General features: G+C 36.4%; 1 protein-coding gene across 1 annotated transcript in view; it reads left to right on the forward strand.

Annotated features, from left to right (window-relative positions):
- The first annotated feature begins 397 nt into the window (after positions 1-397).
- man2b1 (mannosidase, alpha, class 2B, member 1) overlaps positions 398-23,682 on the forward strand; it is a 38,505-nt gene continuing 15,220 nt past the window's right edge. The window contains exons 1-16 of the mRNA XM_030145518.1: positions 398-526; positions 5,276-5,378; positions 8,342-8,515; positions 9,124-9,317; positions 9,481-9,613; positions 11,340-11,485; positions 12,983-13,182; positions 13,271-13,391; positions 13,945-14,023; positions 14,157-14,266; positions 15,639-15,746; positions 17,655-17,771; positions 19,222-19,404; positions 21,707-21,804; positions 22,039-22,159; positions 22,998-23,116. Coding sequence (XP_030001378.1) covers positions 398-526; positions 5,276-5,378; positions 8,342-8,515; positions 9,124-9,317; positions 9,481-9,613; positions 11,340-11,485; positions 12,983-13,182; positions 13,271-13,391; positions 13,945-14,023; positions 14,157-14,266; positions 15,639-15,746; positions 17,655-17,771; positions 19,222-19,404; positions 21,707-21,804; positions 22,039-22,159; positions 22,998-23,116 — 2,135 coding nt within the window. The remainder of the gene's footprint in view (positions 527-5,275; positions 5,379-8,341; positions 8,516-9,123; positions 9,318-9,480; positions 9,614-11,339; positions 11,486-12,982; positions 13,183-13,270; positions 13,392-13,944; positions 14,024-14,156; positions 14,267-15,638; positions 15,747-17,654; positions 17,772-19,221; positions 19,405-21,706; positions 21,805-22,038; positions 22,160-22,997; positions 23,117-23,682) is intronic.

Genomic DNA, 23,682 nt, shown 5'->3' on the forward strand with positions numbered 1-23,682 from the left:
GATCAGGTTTATCAAGAAGAGCAAAGTTACAGTAATTGTATGAATTGCAGTGTATGGGATGGTGCATAAGTGTCCACTGTGTTGGCTGATACGGAACTAAAACAATAAAACCCATGAATATAGAAGAGAACAGCTGGAGAAGAACTGTCCTCTGTAGTGACCACTATGCATGAAAGGGTTAATATTTAGTTTAAAAAAAAAAAGAATGAATAAAAACAGAATTGAAGCTTTGTCTTTGTACACTGTCCTGTCTTTAAAACAGTATTATATTATGGCTTTGTCTTCATTTGTCCTTACAGACCAAACCCAGGGCTTTACTTACCCACAGTCAGAGTCTGATCACGTGGTTTCATGTTCTATATAAACACATGTCATATGACCGCGGCTGTCATCCAACATGGCGGACAGGTGTGTGCAGCTGTGCGCTCCTCTGCTCCTCATCCTCCTCTCCTTCTTCTTCTTCACTGGGGTTTTAACTTTCCCTCTCGGTCCTGACTCTCACCGGAGGACTACGTGTGGATACGAGGTTAGATTCGGTCATGTTTCCGCTGTTTTTACCCTTTTATTTCTGTGTTTTGACGCGCGAGACATCTGTTGTTTCAGTTTCTGTCTTTCACTTTTTATTTTGTTAGTTTGGATCTGAATGTACGAAAAAAGATGTTAGTTTTCATTTATTTGTTTGTTATTTATTTTGTTTTATTTTTAGTTTCACTTCTGGTGTTTTTCGTTGATGTAAAATTATTTTCATGTAATAAAATAAAAGAAGGAAAAAAAAAAAAGTTTTTTCCGTGTATAAAAAGCGCCAAAACTGCATTTAAAGCAGTTTATTTAGCAGTTCAACCACATATTTTTGTTAGTATTAATATTATTATCCTTTTTTTTTTTTTTTTTTTACAAACTATTATTTTTTTCCTTTTAGTTTTATAAGTAAAAATAAACTTGGAATATATTAGTCATAAGTATTAGTGATGCACAGATTTATCAGTTATGATGTTTTTCTGTGAATTTATGTAATAAAAATGAATGAAAGAAAAAAGTTATTTCCATGCATTGAAAGTTTATCAGAAAGTGGGAAACTACATTTAGAGCAAAAAATACTTAATAATACTAATTTAAATATGTGGTTCAACTGTTAAATAGGCTATATTTAACATTTTAACCCCATATTCAAATTAGTATTATGAAGTATTTTCCAAGTATTTTTAGATATTTCACTATTATTAAGTAGTTTTGACACTTTTTTTTTATTATTACTGTAATTCAGCTACTAAAATTCCAAACAATTTCTTACCTTAAGGAATATTTTTTTCTTTTATTTTGCCAACGTCAGCTGATGTTAAAAAAAACAAAAACAAAAACAAAAAACCTGGCCGTAGATTTTCATGTTCTTAATCTGACTTTGTAAAACTAAACCTGCACGTATGAGACATCAGTCTTAAGTATTAGGGATGCAAGGGTTTATCAGATTATTATTGTTGTTTTTAACCTGGCTTTTAGTTAAAGTTCCATATCATTTATATTCATTGTCTTTTTGTTAGTATTTTGTCAGTTCTTTGGTACTTATGTGGCTTCCTAAAGTTTTCTGTTTTACCTTTTGTCCCATTTTTATATCATTTAAAGATTTTAAATATTTTTTTAAGTGTCCAAAACCATGAGTGATGTTACGTGCCAGGAGGTCTAGGGTGCCGACACATAACAAAAACCAAAAGAAAGAAAAAGATGGTCCGGGAGACGGCAAAGGAAAATGTGGAGAGTAGGTCGCTTGTAGCAAAATGACTGAAAATTTATTATAGAAAAATAAGTTGTACATAGCCAAAATTACTTATAAATAACAAAAGTTGCGACAAACAAAAAGTGAACTGCAGCGATGGACCCAGTCTCGCTCTTCATGGTCGCAGCTCCAGGCTTTTATAGGCAGGCGGCAAATTGAATTCAGGTGTTCCCAGTTGGCCCCGAATTGAAGGCGGAGACAAGGAAAAAAAACAAAAAAAAACACAACAACCAATGGCCCCAGCCGTAACAGTCTTTGCTCTGTGAAGCTGTTTATTCTGTATTTTGTATGACAGGTGTTCAGAAATAAATGAAGTACAGGTTTATACGCAGGTTTATAGAGAAGTAGTTGGATCCTGTTTTCGTTTCCTGTGTTGTCATCTGGGCTGTCGTTTATGGAAGTCAGGTGTCAGAATGCTGAACAACATCCAGTCTAATCCAATCCAACTTTATTTGTAAAGCACTTTAAAACAACCACAGTGGACCAAAGTGCTGTACAGAAGAATAGATAAAAACCAAAATAACAGAGTAAAATTCAAGAATAAATTAAGAATAAATAAACAAAATAAAAACACAGAAGAATAGATAAAATCTGAATAAAAGAATAAAATACAAGAATAGATTAAAAACATAAAAAGCTGTACAATTTAAAAACAACAACAAATAAGAACAATAAACCAATACTAAATAAAACAATTGAATAAAAATAGTAATAATACATCTTGATGGGTTGTGTATTTTTTTATTTTTATTTTTTTTGTAATAAACTCTAAAGCATGACAGTTTTAGTGGCGTGTGTGTGTTCTTGTAATCTGTTAAATCATTATCTCACTGGTCGATCAGCCATGAGCTGTGGTGAGGGCCTTGTTTCCAGTGTCGTCTTCGTTAACAATTTCTTGCGTCTTCTCTGACAAAACTACTGGTGGGATTCATTTCTAATTTTACATGTACCTTCCTTGTGACAATGTCTACAAAGTTCATCCACAATTTTGCGAAATTTAGATTTTTGAATTTTTTAATGAATTTTTTAATTATTGTAAAAGTTCCTTTCCTTCTGATGGTCCATATTTTGATGGTTTATTACATGTAAATAGTTACAGATATCAGTATAGTTACTATTGATCACTGATAGAAGTCATATATGACTTTGATTTGGGTCTGTGACCTTTGACCTTTAGTGACCTAGAAGGGTCAAACTCAAGGTCATGAATGTCTAGATTTCAACAATCTTCTTCTAAAAAACTACTAGTCAGGTTGATTTTAAATTTTATATGCATCTTTCTTGGGACAATGTGTACACGTTTTTTCACAGTTTTGATTTTTTTTTTTTTTTTTATTCAATTTTTTGTTTGATTTTGCTATGGACAATTTACACGGTTTACATCCACATGCACATATAACATTTTACAAAGTTGTTTTACTGCATTTCCTTTCTTTTCAAAAAAGAACAAAATCTATCTGTACATCTATTTTCCTGTGTATATATCTCCAGCGCCTTCACTTTTTGTTTTTTTTATCCTCTTTTTTTGAATTTTTGATAAATCTTTTAAATATTCTAAGTGGTCCTTTTCTTTTAATGGTCCATATATTGATTGTTTAGAACACAGGTGTCAAACATGCGGCCCGGGGGCCAAAACCAGCTCGCCAAAGGATCCAGTTTGGTCCGTGGGATAAATTTGTGAAATGAAAAAATTACACTGAAGATATGAACTGTCAAGGCTGTTAAAATAATTTTAGATCAATTCAATCTAAAATGGGTCAGACCAGTAAAATACTATCATAATAACCTATAAATAATGAAAAAAACAATTTTTTCCTTTTTTTTTCAGTGTAAACAAAGTAAAATTACACAAAAATGTTTACATTTACAGACTAGCCTTTTACAAATAATGTGAATAACTTGAAGAGAAGTATGTGGAATTTTACCAATATTCTGCCTGTTACTAAATGTTGTGTGTATTTGTAGATCCACTGTGATCTTTAAGCTGTGATGCACATGTATAAATGATAAACTATGATGCAATATTGTTAAAATTGCATTAATTTTTCTTAAGAATTTTCAGGTTGTTTGTATTTGTTCATGTTATGTTCAAGTACAGTTCGTAGATATAAACATTTTCATTGCGGAATTTTACTTTTTTCACTCAAAAACATAGAGAAAACTTCGGAGTTGATATTATTTATAAGTTCTTATCCTGTTATTTTACTGGTCTGGCCCACTATATATGTGGCCCCTGAACTAAAATGAGTTTGACACCCCTGGTTACCGCTGCCAAGGAGGTTATGTTTTTGCTGGCGTTGGTTTGTTTTGTCTGTGTGTTTGTTTGTCCGTGTTCAAGATAACTCAAAAAGTTATGGACGGATTTGGATGAAAATTTCAGGAAATGTTGATACTGGCAGAAGGAACAAATGATTAAATTTTGGTGGTGATCATGGCTGGGGGGCACTGATCTGCCTTGGCGGAGGTCTGAGCTCTCTGAGTGCTTTTCTACTTACAGACTGTTACGAATCCTATGGGCACTGTGTATGTGTTTTTGTTTGTTTTCATGACTTCAGATTTGGCTGCTAAATTGTAAAAGGAGCAATTAGGTCAATTATGACATCAATTACAGTCATCTTGTAGGTTTATTACCTCCGCTAAGGAGGCTATGTCTTTGCTGGCGTTGGTTTGTCTGTCTATTTGTCTGTCCGTGTTCAAGATAACTCAAAAAGTTATGGACGGATTTTCATGAAATTTTCAGGAAATGTTGATACTAATGATTAAATTTTGGTGGTGATGGGGGGGCAGAGCTGCCTCGGTGGAGGTCTGCGCTCTCTGAGTGCTTTTCTAGTTAGAACATGTAAATGGTTCCAGATATCAGTCTAGTTCCTACTGATCACTGATAGAAGTCATATATGGACTGTGATTGGATGAGTTGAGTTCTCCTCCAGTGAAAGTCCCGCCCACTTGTATCATTAGATTGATCTGCATCCAGACCACAGAACTGGAACATAGAACAGAACCAGGACTGGAACATAGAACAGAACCAGGACTGGAACATAGAACAGAACCAGGACTGGAACATAGAACAGAACCTAACAACCTCACACATTTAAGTGGGTTTGATCCACATAGAACAGATGCTGACGTACAGGGACACTGGGACTGTTTTTTTTTTTTTTTTTTTCCATGTCACATGCACATTAATGTAGTAATTTTCTTTTAATGTATATGAGCTTTACTTGATAAACTGTTGGTGTGTGTGTGTGTGTGTGTGTCTCATCACATGTCTAAGGGTAGATGGGTAAATATTTTAAAATATGTTTGTAGTTATTGAGAACATTTTCATTTATTAAAGGTTATAATGTGAATTGTGACTGTCATTACATGTCTAAGGGCCCTCATTTATAAACTGAGGACTGCTTCTGGGGTGTCCGATTACAAAATATATCTCGTAAATGAATTGTTGGTTTTGACTGTAATATTTTTGAAATAGATTGATTGATTGTGTGTGTTTGTTTGTAGTCATGTCACGCCACCAAACCCGACATGCTCAACGTCCACCTGGTTCCTCACACACATGATGACGTGGGCTGGCTTAAGACCGTGGACCAGTACTACTATGGAGGTCAGTGTTTTAGTGTTTTAGGACCAACATTTAAAGACTGTATTATTGTTATATAATCCACAAACTGCCTGTTACTGTTATGAATCCAGTCGTCTTTTTTGTATTGTGTAAGCACGGCTGTTAGATTTTTACTGATCACATGTGTTTTTATGATTTTTGTGAGGATGTTATGGTGGTTTTGAACTTTGCGTGTTATTTTTTTTCTGTGGTGATGAGTAAGCAAATGAACTTCTGCCAAGTTCAAGTGGAAAAACCCTCCATGTGACATAACAGAAGTAGACGGTAAAATCCCTTTTTATTTGGAGGAAAATGCTGTCGATCATTGTTACATGTGTGAGAGTACGTACAAAAAACATGTTTAAATTTTCTGTTAAAGCGAAAAAGGGACAGTTCTTGATCAGATTACATGGAATTCTATCTTTTCCCAGAGGGTTTAAACAGGAACTGCACAGTTTACTGCACTTTCAGTTTGTGCAGAAACATTCGTTCAGCCTGAACATAACTTAAGCAGAAGCCCCAGTCCAACATCAGGTTTGTTAGTTTAGTAAAGTTAATGTCCACACATGCATTTATCTGTGTATTTAGATCCAATCTGATAAATGTGAAGTATGAACAACAGGAAAAGCAAATGTTTCCGGGTTAAACCACTTCTGTAAACCACAGTGATTTTATTTAATGTGACTTCCCTTTGTATTTAACGTGTCTTTAACCCTTTAGTTCAGATAATATGAGTTTTATATAATTACCTCCACCGAGGAGGTTATGTTTTCATCAGGGTTTGTCTGTCTGTCTGTGTGCAAGATAACTCAAAAAGTTATGGACGGATTTGGGTGAAATTTTCAGGAAATGTTGATACTGGCACAAGGAACAAATGATTAAATTTTGGTGGTGATCATGGAGGGGACTGATCTGCCTTGGCGGAGGTCTGCGCTCTCTGATTGCATTACTAGTTAAATTTGTGATGTTTTACAGCAGGTATAGTAGTGACTTTAACCTTAACACCCCATTTTAGTTCAGTTTTTGTGTCTCTTTTAAGGCTGTGCACATATTTCCTGCATTTTCTTCTTGTATCTGAATAAAAGAGAATGAAAACTAGAAAAGCACTCGAAGAGCGCAGACCTCTGCCAAGGCAGATCAGTCCCCCCACCACCCTGATAATAATTAACCTTTACCTGGAATCAGGGCTCAGGGGTTAAAGCAGTGGTTTCCAACCTTTTTTGGCTCGTGACCCCATTTTAACATCACAAATTTCTGTCAACCCCCGACATTCAAAACGGAGACTTTTTTTTTTTTTTTTTGGCTAAAATTAATTTGTTTTTGATCATGTAATAGTTTGCTATATTATGTTGCAAATAAACGTTAATTTTAGACAACATTTAGACTGTATAATGTAAATTTTTATTAGTAAGTTTTATTGTATTTTTTTTTTTTTTTTTATAAATTATTAGAAATTTCAGGTGACCCCAGACATTCAGAACGGAGATATTTTATTTGCTAAAATTAATTTGTTGTTGATTGTGTAATAGTTTACTATAATATGTTGCAAATAAACATTAATTTTAGGTAACATTTAGGCTATCTAAAGTAAATTTTTATTAATAAGTTTAAATTTTTTATGAATTACTAGAAATTTTAGGCGACCCCATTTGAATTCCAGGGGTCCTGACCCCAAGGTTGAAAAACACTGGGTTGAGGGGTTAATATGTGAACCTTTATCTGGATTCAGGACTCAGGGGTTAAAGGGTTAAATGTGTTTGATCATTTCAAGCCAGGACAAACAACAAACCTACAGGCGCCTTAGACTTTTGCACAGAACTGTATATGAATAAAAAATGTAATAACTAGAAAAGCAGTTGGAGAGTGAAGATGTCTGCCAAGGTAGATCAGCCCCCCCAAAAGAAATAAACATTTCCTGAAAATTTCAGCAATTTCATTTTTTGACTTATCTTGCTAACAGATAAACAAACAGAAAAACCCCAATGAAAACATAACATAAGGTAATAATGTAAATGAGGTGAGGCCTTACTGGTGCCTTTACAGTGACTATATAAAAACAAGTAAATAGGTTGGATTTAACCCTTCGGTATCCGGGTGCACCTTTTATGGTGCATGTTAAAAAACTTCAAATTATTTTTCACAGTTTAAATAAGGTTAGAATTCAAAAGTTGTTCATTTTTGCATGATCTTTAAAATTCTGGCCACCAACTCAAATGTGCACATTGTAAACAAAAGAAAATTACCAGACTAGCATCTGTCTGCCAAGTGTGCCTAAAACGCACTGTTTCTAACATTTGATCTGTATGATTAGAGCTGACCTTGATTTACAAAAATAAAATAAAATTAGAGCAGAAAAATAAATCAATATATAATATTTAATAGTTTGATTTGTAGGTGTGCGTTTTTGGCACACTTGGCGACAAATGCTAGTATTTTTGAACATTTGACCTAGCGCCAAAAATAATAATGCAAATTAACTAATGTTGGAGTTAATCACTGACATATGCCAGACTGCAAAAATCAAAGAATATGTGATCTACTTTTTATGTAGTATATTGAAAAAATGTTTGTTTGTTTTTTGCATCTAAAAAAAGGTTTGTTTACATTACAAACACGTCATTTAAAGGGTCAAAAAAATGTGACAATTATTGAGTATTTGGTATTTTTATTTACGGCTCAAGTTGATGAAATAGAAAAAAGTGTAAAAGAATTAAATACAAACTATGAAAATTTTTTTGACATTATTCCACAAGTGTGCCAAAAAGGCAGTAAATGAACCAAATTAATTCCATATATTGTCCGGTGTCCACTCCTGTGATGCTTTTATGTTTTATGTAGAGCACTTTGAATTGTCATGTACATGACATGTGTTATATAAATAAACCTGCCTTGTAGGTTCATGTATCTGTCCATCTGTGATGCACCAGTGTCTGTCGTCTTCATGTCCATGTGTGTTTTCTCTGTAGACCGTAATGACATCCAACATGCAGGGGTGCAGTACATCCTGGACTCGGTGGTGGATCAGCTGTTGAAGAATCCAGACCGGAGGTTCATCTACGTGGAGACGGCCTTTTTCTACCGCTGGTGGAAACGCCAGGACTCCAGCATGAAGCAGACGGTCCAACAGCTGGTCAATGAAGGTACCCCAGCAAAAACTGGACGAAGAACACAGGGATCTTTTTATTTATTTTACTTTGATTTAAGCAGGTTGGACTCATTATGATGGAAGACCTGGACCTGGACAAGACGGCACTGATACAGTCACACAATGAAAGCATTTACAAACAGACAAAACAAAGACACAGTGGAAATATTTACAAACAAACAGCCTGGACTCCACAGTTTGAACACTGTCTTTAAAAATAAGCCTTCCTCACCATCATGCTCTCCTTCTTCTTCTTCTTCTCCTCATCATCCTCCTTCTTCTCCTCTGTCTTCTCCTCCTCCTCCTTTTTCTTCTTCTTTGTCTTCTTCTTCTCCTCCTTCTCCTTCCTCTGTCTTCTCCTCCTCCTCCTCATCTTCTTCTCCTTCTTCTTCTCCTCCTCCTCATCTTCTCCTTCTCCTCCTCCTTCTCATCTTCTTCTCCTCCTCCTTTTCCTCCTCCTCTTCTCCTCCTTTTCCTCCTCCTCCTCCACCTCATCCTCATCTTCTCCTCCTCCTCCTTTTCCTTCTTCTCCTCTTCCTTCTTCTTCTCCGTCTTATCCTCCCCCTTCTCCTCCTCCTCCTTCTCCTCCTCCTCCTCCTCCAGGTCGTCTGGAGTTTGTGAATGGCGGCTGGTGTATGAGTGACGAGGCCACCACCCACTACAGCGCCGTCATTGACCAGATGACCATGGGCCTGAGGTTCCTCAATGACACGTTTGGGGTTTGCGGTCGTCCACGCGTGGCCTGGCACATCGACCCCTTCGGCCACGCCCGCGAACACGCCTCCATGTTCGCACAGGTATCGGCCTTAGACCCAGACCACGTCCATGGGATGATCTGAAGGACTTCATTCATACATAGATGGACAAGCAGCAGCATGAGATACAACAAAAATGAAACACCAGAGTTGAAGTTTTGTCTCGGAGCTGTAGATGAACTCTTTCCTCTCCGTTCCGTTACAGATGGGATACGACGGCTTCTTCTTCGGTCGTCTGGATTATCAGGACCGATATCAGAGGATGATGCAGAAGGAGCAGGAGCTGCTGTGGAGGGCGTCTGACAGCCTGACGCCACCGATGGCCGACCTGTTCACCGGTAACGCCCACACTGTTAACCCCCGACAGTTACACCGTATACACAGTCTTTATTTTTTTTTAATACTTTGTTTTTATTAGTTTTTTCAACAAACAGATAATACAACACTCAAACCTGGGGTCACTGGTTGAAGACAAAATATTTCAGTCACAGACAGCAGTGATTGAGCATTGCTTTGTTTATAGTCCAGCCATTTTCTCCAGCGCTTCATGAAGATATATTCCTTGAGTTGTAGGTAGTCAGTCAGTCTTTCCATGGAGTAGATTTCCTCTATTATACCCACTGATCCTCACGAGGTGCGTCCGTTTTGAGCCAGTTCCTTGTTACGGCCTTTTTGGAAGCGATTATAAGAATTTTAAAGAGGTATTTGTCTTCTTTCTCTAATACATTTCCAGGTAGCAGTCCCACCAAAATGGAATTTGGGGTCCTTAGGAATTGTGAAGGTCATAATACCCTCAATTATTTCAAAAAGCCTTTCCCAGAAAGATTTTAATTTTAAACAAGTCCAGAAAATATGAGAGTGATTAGCAATTGTGTGCCCACACTGTCTTCAACAATACTGTTGATGTCCCTTTACTTTAGTAGTGTTATGTGGTGGAATAAAGAATCTGATCACGCTTTTCCACCCAAATTCCCTCCATCTTTTAGAGCTAGTAGGTGTTTGTTTACACAAAGTCTTTTTACAGTTGAACACATTTATTACAACAACAAATGAACAGACAAATCTGTGGAAATTATTACAAGATGAAAAGTAGATATTGAAGATTTTTTGCCTCATTTAATCCACCTCTATATGGGAACGTTACATTCACACAGCAGGTCTTAATGCACAATTTGGATTTTTTGGTGAAATCCGATTTTTTGTGTGTGTGTGTGTGCTCCTTCATATTACACATTAAATGCAGGTCACATATGGGCAAAAAAATTGGATTAGTGCTGTTCAAACTGTCTTACAGATCGGATACAGGTCGCATATGGGCAAAAGAAATCAGATTTAGGCCACATTTGCTGTATGCAGTCTGAACGTAGCCTTAAGGCTCATTCATGCTCACTTTTCGTACATAAATAGGTTTGTCTGTTTCTAATGTTGTCATGTGTCACGTTGGAATGAGCCTTTCTCAATCAATCCACCAGAGGGCAGCACTCTTAATTACCAAACTGGCTGAATTTCCACAAAGAAGAGTAAATTTTTTTTTTGAGAAGGAGAAAAATAAAGTCAATAACAACAAACATGGCGACAACAGAGGAGGTTTTACTAATGTTGATATTGTTAAGGGTAGTTTTGGTAAATATGTCTGTAGTTTTGTACTAACTCACACAGTCCGTTTTTTGAAAAGTTCCACTATTTATGGAAATTATTCTGTTCATAACACTTTCTCCACTGCTCCTGGTGGTACTGCTCCGTTTCGTCCATCTGGGTACGCATCTGCAAGCTCGGACAGAATTACACACATCATGTGCACAGGGGAGGGACTGAACGCTCCGTCCGTTTAACATAAGAGCATAAATGAGTCCTTAGTTGTATGAACCACATTCAGATGATTCAATTGCTCATGATCCCACAATGTGATTAAAAACTATAATAAACAGAGTACATAGAACTAATCTGATGAACAGATCTGATCAGTGGTTTTTGTAATCATTGTTTTAAATTGTGAATAGACTTTGTGGACGCCCTGTTTGACGGGGCAGGTGAACTAATCCTGGTCCCACATCCATCTGACAGGGATCCTTCCAAACGGATACAACCCTCCAGACGGATTCTGCTGGGACCAGTCCTGCAGCGACCCACCCATCAGAGACGACCCCGACCTGGAGGATTATAACGTTGATGATGTGGTGAAGCGTTTCCTGAATATTGCCAGCGCTCAGGTTAGACAAACACACACATGATGAACTCACCTTCTAATAAACGCTCAGTTTCATATTTACCTGCACATAGATCTGTATATTATCTACAGTAGAACTGAGCTTTATATTAAATTAACAAAAGAAGGTCCGTCATGTAGTAATAATAATAATAATAATAATAATAATAATAATAATAATAATAATAATAATAATAATAATAATAATAATAGTAGTAGTAGTAGTAGTAGTAGTAGTAGTAATAATAGTAATAGTAGTAGTAGTAATAATAATAATAGTAATAATAATGATGATAATGTGATGTGAAATGATTGACTGTTTGCAGATGATACAGGTTTCTTTTGTTCTGATGAAATTTTTTGAAAAACTACTGGAAGGAATGGAACTAGAACTAAAGTGTCTTTTAACTGATTTTAATTATTTGGATTTTAATGGTCTTATTTTTATCATCATTCATTTTCCATATTCTGAATATAATTTTCTAATTCTATTTCTTACATCTTTACCGTTTCCAGAATCAAGTGGGATTTTTTTTTTTTTATTTTTTTTTTTTATGGTTATATTGCAAATTTGGCCTTCACCTGAATATTCTGAGACTAAATAAAGGTAATGATAGATAGATAGATAGATAGATAGATAGATAGATAGATAGATAGATAGATAGATAGATAGATAGATAGATAGATAGATAGATAGATAGATAGATAGATAGATAGATTCTGGTTATGTTTTTATTTGTCTGTGTTTATTCTCTGTTGAAAATGACTGCTCAACTAAAACAGTGTATCTGTTGGTAATTGGATTTTCTTTTCAGAAACAAAAGGAAAAACTAGTGGTTAATTTGATTTTCGTTTTAAAATAGATTAATTAAAATTGAATTTCAAGGCATTTTTCTTTTTTAGTGTCAAAATGGATGAACCAAATTTGAAAAACAGATCGATTTCCTCTTTCTAATAACAAAATAGACTAATGTCACAAAGATTCTTAAGAACAGTGGGTTTATATGAATCTTCCAGTTTGTACGAAATCTGAACATCGTAGACATGCTCCCTCCACAAATGTCTATGAACTCCAGATTTCGTATGAACTGGAAGATTCGTACAAACCCACTGTTTGTAAGAATCTTTGTGTCCTAGGCATTAGCCCTCTTTCCTTAAAAATGACACCATCCAGTCTCGGAAAATGAAAAAACAGCTGTTTTTGGTCTGTTTTTCCATTTCTGTCAGGGAGTAACTTTATTTTTTAATAGAAAGAGAAAATGAAAATCAATCCATTTTAAAAAATTTGACACTGAAAAAGAAAAACGCCTTGAAATTTAATTTAAATTCTTCCATTTTTAAGTGAAAATCAAGTTAACCACTAGTTTGTCTTTAGTTTCTGAAAATAAAATCCAATTACCTACAGATCCACTGACCTAAACCCTCCTCATGTTTGTCCTCTGACGTCCGTTCCTTCTTTCTAACCTTGACTCGTCCTCATTCATTGTCCGTCTCGTCTCAGTCGATGGTGTATAAGACCAACCACATCATCATGACCATGGGCTCGGACTTCCAGTACGAGAACGCCAACCTGTGGTACAAGAACCTGGACAAGCTGATCCACTATGTCAACGCCCAGCAGGACCTGGGCAGCCGGGTCAACGTGCTGTACTCCACGCCGTCCTGTTACCTCCAAGAGCTGCACCGGGCCAACCTCACCTGGTAGCGCCGCACTCACCTGGAGAACCCACCTGTAAACGGGTTCTGAAAACCGGCTTCTGTAATGACCGGTGTCCTCTGGTGTCCCCAGGGCTCTGAAGACCGACGATTTCTTCCCCTACGCTGACGACGCCCACGATTTCTGGACCGGATATTTCAGCAGCCGCCCGGCGCTCAAACGCTACGAAAGGCTGAGCAACAGCAATTTGCAGGTGGGCGGGGCTTGTGTTTCCACGTCCAATGAGGATGAATGAGCTTTGACCTAATGAGAAAAATAACAGGTGGAGAGGCTGATAGATTAGATTAGATTGGATTAGACTACATTAATTTAGTTTGGACTAGATTAGATTAGATTAATTTAGACTAGATTAATTTAGTTTGGATTAGACTACATTAATTTAGATGAGATTACTTTAGTCTGGATTAGACTAAATTAATTTGGATTAGACTAGATTAAATTAGATTAATTTAGATTAGATTAATTTAGACGAGATTAATTTAGATTAGATTACTTTAGTTTGGATCAGACTGCATTAATTTAGATTAGATTGCTTTAGTTTGGATTAGACTAGATTATTTTAGTTTGGATTAGACTAGATTAATTTAGATTAGATTACATTAGATTTGATTCCTTGAAGATTAATTACATTAATTTAAATTAGATTAACTTGGATTGTGTGAGATTAGATTAGGTTATATTACATAAATTTAGATTCGACTGGATTAGATTGTTAGCGTTGAATGAATAGATGTGTTGTTTTGTAGACGTGTAATCAGCTGGAGGTTCTCGGTGGCCCCACCTCCACAAACGGACCCTTTGGAAAAGGCGACAGTCAGACCATGAGTGAGATTCGTTATTTATTACCTTCTATTTTAAACTCTCATTACTGTTGGAAGTTACTCATTCTGTCTGTAATCCTGAATAACTGGCTCTGTTTCCTTTGGTTCTAACCTGTTCGTTGTGTTCTGATTATCAGAGAAGGCCATGGCGGTGGCTCAGCATCATGACGCGGTGTCGGGAACGGAGAAGCAACATGTCGCTAACGATTACGCCCGGAGGCTGGCCACCGGGTGGCAGCACTGTCAGGTAGGATGGGTTACACACACCTACACCTGTGGTAGGATGGGTTACACACACCTGCACCTGAGGTAGGATGGGTTACACACACCTACACCTGTGGTAGGATGGGTTACACACACCTGCACCTGAGGTAGGATGGGTTACACACACCTACACCTGAGGTAGGATGGGTTACACACACCTACACCTGAGGTAGGATGGGTTACACACACCTACACCTGTGGTAGGATGGGTTACACACACCTACACCTGAGGTAGGATGGGTTACACACACCTACACCTGTGGTAGGATGGGTTACACACACCTACACCTGAGGTAGGATGGGTTACACACACCTACACCTGAGGTAGGATGGGTTACACACACCTACACCTGTGGTAGGATGGGTTACACACACCTACACCTGAGGTAGGATGGGTTACACACACCTACACCTGAGGTAGGATGGGTTACACACACCTACACCTGAGGTAGGATGGGTTACACACACCTACACCTGTGGTAGGTAGGATGGGCTACACACACCTACACCTGTGGTAGGATGGGTTACACACACTTACACCTGTGGTAGGATGGGTTACACACACCTACACCTGTGGTAGGATGGGTTACACACACCTACACCTGTGGTAGGATGGGTTACACACACCTACACCTGAGGTAGGATGGGTTACACACACCTACACCTGAGGTAGGATGGGTTACACACACCTACACCTGTGGTAGGATGGGTTACACACACCTACACCTGTGGTAGGATGGGCTACACACACCTACACCTGAGGTAGGATGGGTTACACACACCTACACCTGAGGTAGGATGGGCTACACACACCTACACCTGTGGTAGGTAGGATGGGCTACACACACCTACACCTGTGGTAGGTAGGATGGGTTACACACACTTACACCTGTGACCATGGCAGAAGGTGGAGGAGCTGTTATTTGGACGTCTGTCCGTAAATGTCTGCAGTGAAAAGGACATTTGTCCTTTAAAACTATTTCATGAGTACAGATTCTTCTTTTTCTTTTTCTTTTTCTTCTTCTCCTCCTTCTTCTTCTCCTTTTTCCTTTTCTTCTTCTTCTCCTTTTTCCTTTTCTTCTTCTTCTTCTTCTCCTTCTTCTCCTTCTTCTCCTTCTTCTTCTCCTTCTCCTCCTCCTTCTTTGGTCATTTTCCTCTCTTTTATTGTTACAGACTTTCTCTCTTCCATTCTTCTAATCCTCTTTGTCAGATCTGTTTGTCTACTATTTAAGTTTTCAGACCCGTCATAGATTGAACAGTCATACGTTGAAAGTTCAGTAGAATAATCCGAGGCAGAATGTGAATATTGGTTCCTTTTCTGTTGCTGAATGCCTTCATTTCCATCTACTCCGTAGGTTTTGGTCAGTAACGGTTTGGCTGTTCTCAGTGGTTCCACCGCTCAGCGATTCTACTGCGACTACCTCAACATCAGCGTGTGTCCTTTAACCGAATCCAGCAAAAAGGTGACACAAACCCACACGTTTTACTTGTATTTTCCTTGGGACAATGTCTACAAAGTCTGTTTATAGTTTTGAGAAATTTAGATTGAAAAAAAAACAAACTTTTTTTTTGCCTTATTACAGATGTTCCTTCCTTCTAATGGTCCTTTTTTTATTCAAATGTTTATTCAGAACAGTCTTATAAGATATTACACATGACATCAGTCATACAAAGTACACTGTTCTCTTTTGTAAGAAAAAATTGATTAATTACGATCATTAAAAGGAAGAAAGAGAGAGAAAAAAAAAGAAAAAAGGTTAGTATAAGTAAATTAAATAAGTATGTAAAAAATGGATAGTAAAAATGATATTAACAAGCCTGTACATTTAGCCAACCACACTTTCAGGAAACAAGACAAATAAAAAAAGGGATGCATAAATACATGTATATGTATATATAAACACTAGGGCTGTGTATTGGCAAGACTGGCGATACAATACAAATCACAATACTAGGATCACGATACGATATATTGCGATATATCACAATACTGTTAACAAGGCGATATTTTTTGTTTTGTTTCTTTTTTTTTAAAAGATCATTTCCTGGAAAAACTTATAGTGCAGCATTTGGATAAATAAAGTTTTAACATGTGGCTTTACTGGTTCAGAAAAAACACTCAAACAAATAAATAAACAAATAATATTTTACAGACATTACAGTTTAAGATTCTGCTTAAACGTTTGTATTCTATTGTGAAAAGAATGCATAGTGTTCAGTCCCTGAATCATCCAACATCAGAGCATTATTTTGTGCATTCCCAATAAAAAAAACAAACCTTTGCCTCTTTCCAACAGTGAAAAGTGCTTTTAGGATGATTAGAATTATCTATTATTCAACAAAACTGTGTTATCAATTTCAAAAAACTACATTAATGACCTGCAGTATCACAATACTTCTTTTGTAGTAAACAAACAGAACAAAATACCCATGTGAACATAGAAATAAAAGAGTCTGAAAAACAAAAAACAAAAATGAACCTCCGCTATGTCTGCATTTGAATAAATACCTAAAAATATCGATAGAGTACTTTTTAATATCGATACAGAATTGTGAAGTGAAATATCACGATATATTGCGATACCGATATTTTCTTACATCCCTGATACACACAGGGCAGCATTCATAATCATAATACAAAGAAAGAAAAAGAAAGAAAGGGAAAAAAGAGCCTAACAGTGCACATGTACATTTAATATTAGGACATTCAAATACAAAAGGCAACCATTGAACATAAGAGTAGCACAGAAAAAGAAAACACAAAAAAACCTTGAGGGAAGAGAGTTACTTCCATCTTCTATGTCCGTAATGGTCCATATTTTGATGGTTTATAACATGTAAATGGTTACAGATACTAATATAGATATAGATACTATTGATCACTGATAGGAAGTCATATATGGACTTTCATTTGGGTCCGTGACCTTTGACCTTGAGTGACCTTGAAGTGTTAAACTCAAGATCACCAATGTCTACATTTCAACAATCTTCTCCAAAACTGCCAGTCGGATTCACTTCAAATCATACATGTATCTTCCTTTGGACAATGTTTACAAAGTTTGTTCACAGGGTTGAGAAATTTTTATTTTTGACAACTTTTTTGCCTTATTACAAATGTGCCTTTACTTATAATGGTCCATATTTTGGGCCAATTTAACTTGGTATTGATTCTTGACAGAACATGTCGCTGATACAGGGACATTGGAACTGTTTTTTTTTTTGTTGCTAATTTTCCACTTTTCTGACATTACACACATCTTTCTAAGTCTCCTGTGATTAAGGGAAATGATAAAATGCATTAGATATATTTCATATTGCCTGCTGTTGGTGTTAATCAGTGCTATTTCTGCGTCTGTTTTTGTGTCTTTCAGTTCTCAGTCAACGTGTACAACCCTCTGGGTCGACCGGTCACGTGGCCGGTCCGGCTGCCGGTCAACGGGACAGCGTACGCTGTATCAGATGCTGCTGGGACATCTGTGGACTGTCAGGTCAGTGTCAGGAACCTCAGGGTTTCCTCATGTAAACACTTCAATAATGTGTAATAACTCTGTAAAACTGTGAACTATGTTCAATAAGTCGGACAATAATCCTCTGTTCTTACAAAAACAATGCAATATTTATTACAAATGCACTATTTTTATAGATTTTCATAGATGTACGCACTTACTATTGTTTATTTTATTCTAGGCTATTGTATTTTGTTCTATTCTGTTCTGTTTGATTCTATTTTGTTTTATTTTGTTCTATTTGTTCTGTTTGATTCTATTCTGTTCTATTTTGTTCTATTTTGTTGTATTCTATTTTGTTCTGTTCTGCTGTTTTCTGTTCTATTATTCTGTTCTATGTTGTTCTATTTTATTGAAATTTGTTCTGTTCTATTCTGTTTTATTCAATGTTGTTCTACTCTATTGTATTTTATTCTGTTGTATTTTGTTCTGTTCTTTTTTCTGTTCTATTCCGTTCTATTCTATGTTGTTCTGTTCTATTTTGTTCTATTCTGTTCTATTCTATGTTCTGTTCTATGTTGTTCTATTCTGTTGTGTTCTATTTTTGTGCTTTATTTTGTTCTATTTTGTTCTATTCTGTTCTATTCTATGCTGTTCTATTATATTCTATGTTCTATTCTATTTTATTTTGTTCTATGGGCTCTATGCACAGCTCCACTACTTTTTGACCTTAAAGCTGCGGTAGACTTTTGTCACCAGTTTTTCATCAGATCTGTCCATCCTCAGTCATATCCTCAGTATCATGAATCTGTTCGTCTGTCTGTCATTACTCACCTGAATCTCTTCCCTCACAGTGAACAGTTTCTTAGTTCCATCCACTATAAACAAACCATGTGTTTACAAACAGAGTCGGGAGGGAACTCGGGCATCTGAGGAATTTTGTTGTGACGTGTATTGTGGGAAGCGGAGGTTCGCGCAGCTGCCTGACAGCAGCAGCGGCAGCACGACCACGTGAATGAAACATGTGGATGAAACAAACACGACGCAGAAACGGCTGAAAGGAATCGGAGCAAGCAGAGCTCCGCCTGGCAGCAGCAGCTGTCACAAACACGTTGCAGAAATGGCTGGAACTTCGCTTCCAACAATGCATGTCGCGACAAAATTCCTCAGATGCCCGAGTTCCCTCCCGGCTCTGTTTGTAAACACACGGTTTGTTTATAGTGGATGGAACTAAGAAACTGTTCAGCGTGATGGAATAGATTCAGATGAGTAATGACAGACAGACGAGCAGATTCATGATACTGAGGATATGACTGAGGTTTGACAGATCTGATGAAAAATTGGTCACGAAAGTCTCCTGTACCTTTAAACCATCTTCTTTCTTTCCTGTCTTTCGTTATTGGACTCTGTTTAATCCAGTTGTGTCTGTTACTGTGGTCTGTCTTTTTATTTTCTGTTTTTAGTTAGTTAGTTTTCTTTGTCTCTGCTCCAGGTTCTTCCACTTTCCAAAGACACTCATAATGTGAGGAGGAGTCGAGGCTTCGCCGTTAACGAGCTGGTGTTTGAGGTCCAGGCTCCGCCCCTGGGCTTCAGCACCTACTCCGTGTCCCTGCTTCAGGACGGGCCTCTGGCGGCGTCCACACAGCCCCGCACACCCACCGCCATCCAAAACAAGGTCCCAACACACGGTTTTATCAACTATAAGAACCGTATGATCCGAAGAGGGTCAGAGCAGTAAAATACTATCATATTAACCTATAGATCAGGGCTCTCAAACTCATGTTCTTTCAGGTTCCACATTTAACCTGATTTGATCTGCAGTGGGCCGAACCAGTAAAATAATAACAGAATAACCTAGAAATAATGACAACTGCAAATTTTTGTCTTTGTTTTAGTGCAAAAAACCCCATTAAATTATGAAAATACTTGCTTTTATAAACTATCCAAACAAAAAAAATGTGAATAATCTGAAAAACCTGAAATTTCTTAAGAAAAATCAGTGTAATTTTAACAATATTCTGCCTCCACTTCTCATTTGTCCATGTGCATTATGGATCAGATCTACAAAGACACTAAACACTGAGGAACAGGAAGAAAAGAGTTCAAATTCTGCTTAATTTTCTTTAGACATTTCAGGTTATTCGTATTTGTTCAGGTTATTCACGTTTTATTGTTACAGGATAGTTTGTAAATGTAAATATTTTCATCATTTAATGTTATTTTTTGCACTAAAACAAAGACAAAAATTTGAAGTTGTCATTATTTATAGGCATAGTGTAATATTATTTTCACATCAAACCCAGAAGAAAATCTGCAGTCGTTCTTTTTTGTCGGTTCTTCTGCTGTTATTATTTGACTGTAGATCATATTGGTCTGTATGTGGAACCACAACTAAAATGAGTTCCACAGCCTGGACTGTGGAATTTTTACACTTTGAAAATTCATCCCAGGGGCCGGATTGGAGCCTTTTACGGGACGCATTCGGGCCCTAAGATGCATGTTTGAGACCCCTGCTATAGATAATGACAACTGCCAAGGTTATTATCGTTAACAAAAACTAATGAAATGACGAAAACTAGAACTGAAAAAAACATTTTCGTTAACTGAAATAAATAAAAACTATAATTAAAAGAAAAAAAACATAACTAACTGAAACTGTATTGTGTGCTTATGAAAGTAACTAAAACGGATAAAAATTATGGATAAAATTCCCTTTGTTTTCGTCTTTGTCAACGTCGGATTGATACGAAATTGATTTATTTCACTCTAGCAGTTTTCTCTGCTGTCACCATACGACACTTGATGGTCCGTCGCTTGTGTTCACTTGTGGTTTCCAGTCGTCTTCTGGTCCCCACTCTACCTGGAAACATGGAGACTAAAGTTGGGAGAAAGCAGCGGAGTCCTGTCTGGGATTTATTTGAATACGACGACAGAGAAGAAGAGAAAAGATACGACAAAACTAAAATTAAACTAAAACTAAGCATTTAGAAAAAAATGAAAACTAATAAAAACTCGCAAACCTGCTCTAAAAATGAATTAAAACTAACTGAATTAGAGAAAAAAAGTAAAAAAAAAAATTAAACTAAACTAAACTAGAATGAAAAATCCAAAACTATTAGAACCTTGACAAATACTAATTTTTTACCCTCGGCCCTCGCTGCAGGGTATTGTCATCCGTCTGTCCGTCCGTATGTCCAAAACCTTTGGCATAGACTGAAGGCTGATGGTTTTCAAGTGCGATCACATTATGTTTCTCTTAGTTTTAGTGTAAAAAAAAAAAAAAAAAAAAAAAAATTACATGAAAATGTTTACACTTACAAACTATCCTTGAACAAAAAATGTGAATAACATGAATAAATATGACAAACCTGATGATAAATAAATAAATATAAATAAATGATAAACCTGAAATATAATTGGGCCAATATTCTGTCTGTTATTAAATGTTGTGTGTTTTTGTAGATCCACTGTGATCTGTACGTTAGAATGAACATGTGGAAATGATAAACTGAGGCTGAATATTGTCAAAAATGCACATTTCAGGTTCGTGTTATTCACACTTTTAAAGTATACTTTGTACATTTTCATCATGTAATTTTTCTTTTTTCTCTGTTGTTGTTTTCCTGGTTCTGACCCACTTTAGATCATATTAGTCTGAATGTGGATCCTGAACTAAACTGAGTTTGACAGATCTGATCTAAAAGAATCTACAACAAAATGAATAGGTATTATATTTAAATTAAAAAATCAGCTTTTTTGTGGCATTTCTACTGTTTTTTTTTTTTTAATTTAAGAGATAAAATATAATGGAAATCATCCGGAGCCGTGGTTAGATTTTCACATAATCCAGCAGTAACTGAAGTCCACTCTGTTAATTATTGACTTGTGCCTGTTTGTGTTTTCTCAGTCTTATCATATCAGTGTCACTTGAATCTTCTTTTGGGAAACCTGTGCCTTTGTTTATGCATGTGCTCCAGTTCTTAAAGGTGACCTTTGACCCTGACACCGGCCTTTTGAGCAGCTTCAGCAACCTGGAAACCACACAGACCATCAAACTGACCCAGAACTTCTACTGGTCAGTGTCAATGTTTACTGGCTAATGTCTACTTCCTTAATAATAATAATAATAATAATAATAATAATAATAATAATAATAATAATAGTAACAATAACAGTAATAATTATAATGATATAATAATAATAATAATTATACCACCAGTACTACTATCACTGCTACTATTACTGATTATAATAATAGTAATAATAATATTTTATTTTCATGTTTAAATCCTGTGTGTTGTGTTTTCAGGTACAATGCCAGTGATGGTAATAACTCAGAGAGTATCCAGCCTTCAGGTGCCTACATCTTCAGACCAAACTCGTCCACTCCGTTCCTCATCAGCTCCACCGCCAAGACGGAGTTTATTCAGGTACAAACACACATTAGATCATAAACAGTCACCTGTTATCACCTCCAAAAGAAACTAGAACGACAGAGGCTGTAGAACCGCACTGCAGCTGTCATCACCGAGGGTTTAAAGAAGAGTTCAGGACTTGGTTTGTTTATTTATTTGTTGTTTTTAATGTTTATGCATAAATTAATTTTTTCCCAGAGTCAGTTTAAACAAAAAACACCACACAATGGCTTTGGTCAATGTTCTAGTTGTTGTTGTTCTTCTTCTTCTTGTTCTAGTTCTTCTTGTCATTCTTGTTAGATTTCTTTTTGTTCTTGTTCTGGTTCTAGTTTTAGTTCTTCTTGTTCTAGTTCTAGTTCTTGGTGTTCTAGTTCTTATTATTGTTCTTGTTCAGGTTCTTCTCATTCTTCTTGTTCTTGTTCTAGTTTTAGTTCTTGTCGTTCTTGTTGTTCTAGTTCTTCTAGTTCTAGTTCTTGTTCTAGTTCTTCTCATTCTTCTCGTTCAAGTTCTTCTTTTTGTAGTTGTTGTTCTTCTTGTTCTTTCTGTTCTAGTTGTTCTGGTTCTTCTTCCACATAATACATGCTAAGTCATATTATCATTTTCTTTTATTGTCATCTTTCTATTTATTTATTTTATTTATGTAGAAATAAACCCTTCTAACAGACCCGGCTCTGTCGTGTCAATAAATGACATTTTTCTGCCTTTGATGTTTTTTTTTCTCCGTCCCTGACAGAACATGATCTAAAGCGTCAAACGGACAGAACGTTCCGTGGGTTCCCTACTGTAGATTGTGTGTGTGTTTCGGATGCTGAGTGTCCTCTGTAATGGTCCTCTGTGTGTTTGTGTCGTTCAGACGTCGGTGGTCCAGGAGGTGAGGCAGTGGTTCAGTCCATGGGTGTCTCAGGTGGTTCGACTGTACGCCCACAGCAGAACTCTGGAACTGGAGTGGACGGTCGGACCGCTGCCCATACAGTCAGTACACACACACACACACACACACACACACACACACACACACACACAATGACTTCAAAATATCAAAAAAAAAAAATGAGATTTTCCACTTAACTCTATGTTCTCTGTGTTAAGTCGACTGTAGAAATGCATGTCGGTCAGATCCCACATTTTTAATAAAGTTTTTTCAAATAGACAGAACAAGAAGACCACAAAATATGAAACAAATATGTCCACCCTGTTACCAACAGTACATGTAAAAATAAGTTTGTTTATTATTTATTTTGAATTTAAAACCAATAACAACAATGAAAAACTAAGAAAAAAAAAACACATTCAAAAAGGATGAAGTGTAACTTATACCCCCCCTTTTTACTCCATCTTTTTGTACTGGACACAAAGTCCCATGATTCACAAAATAATTCCAAAATATTACACACAAAAATAAACTCTGTCCAAGCCTGTGATATAAATTGTATATCATAATCATATCATATAATACACATTATGTACATTGTATAATAATACAATATATATTAATGCATTCTACAATGTTACAACTTTATAAAATAATGTTTACATTG

The sequence above is a fragment of the Sphaeramia orbicularis genome, chromosome 1 (genome assembly GCF_902148855.1).
Source record: "Sphaeramia orbicularis chromosome 1, fSphaOr1.1, whole genome shotgun sequence".
In the NCBI taxonomy this organism is placed as follows: Eukaryota; Metazoa; Chordata; class Actinopteri; order Kurtiformes; family Apogonidae; genus Sphaeramia; species Sphaeramia orbicularis.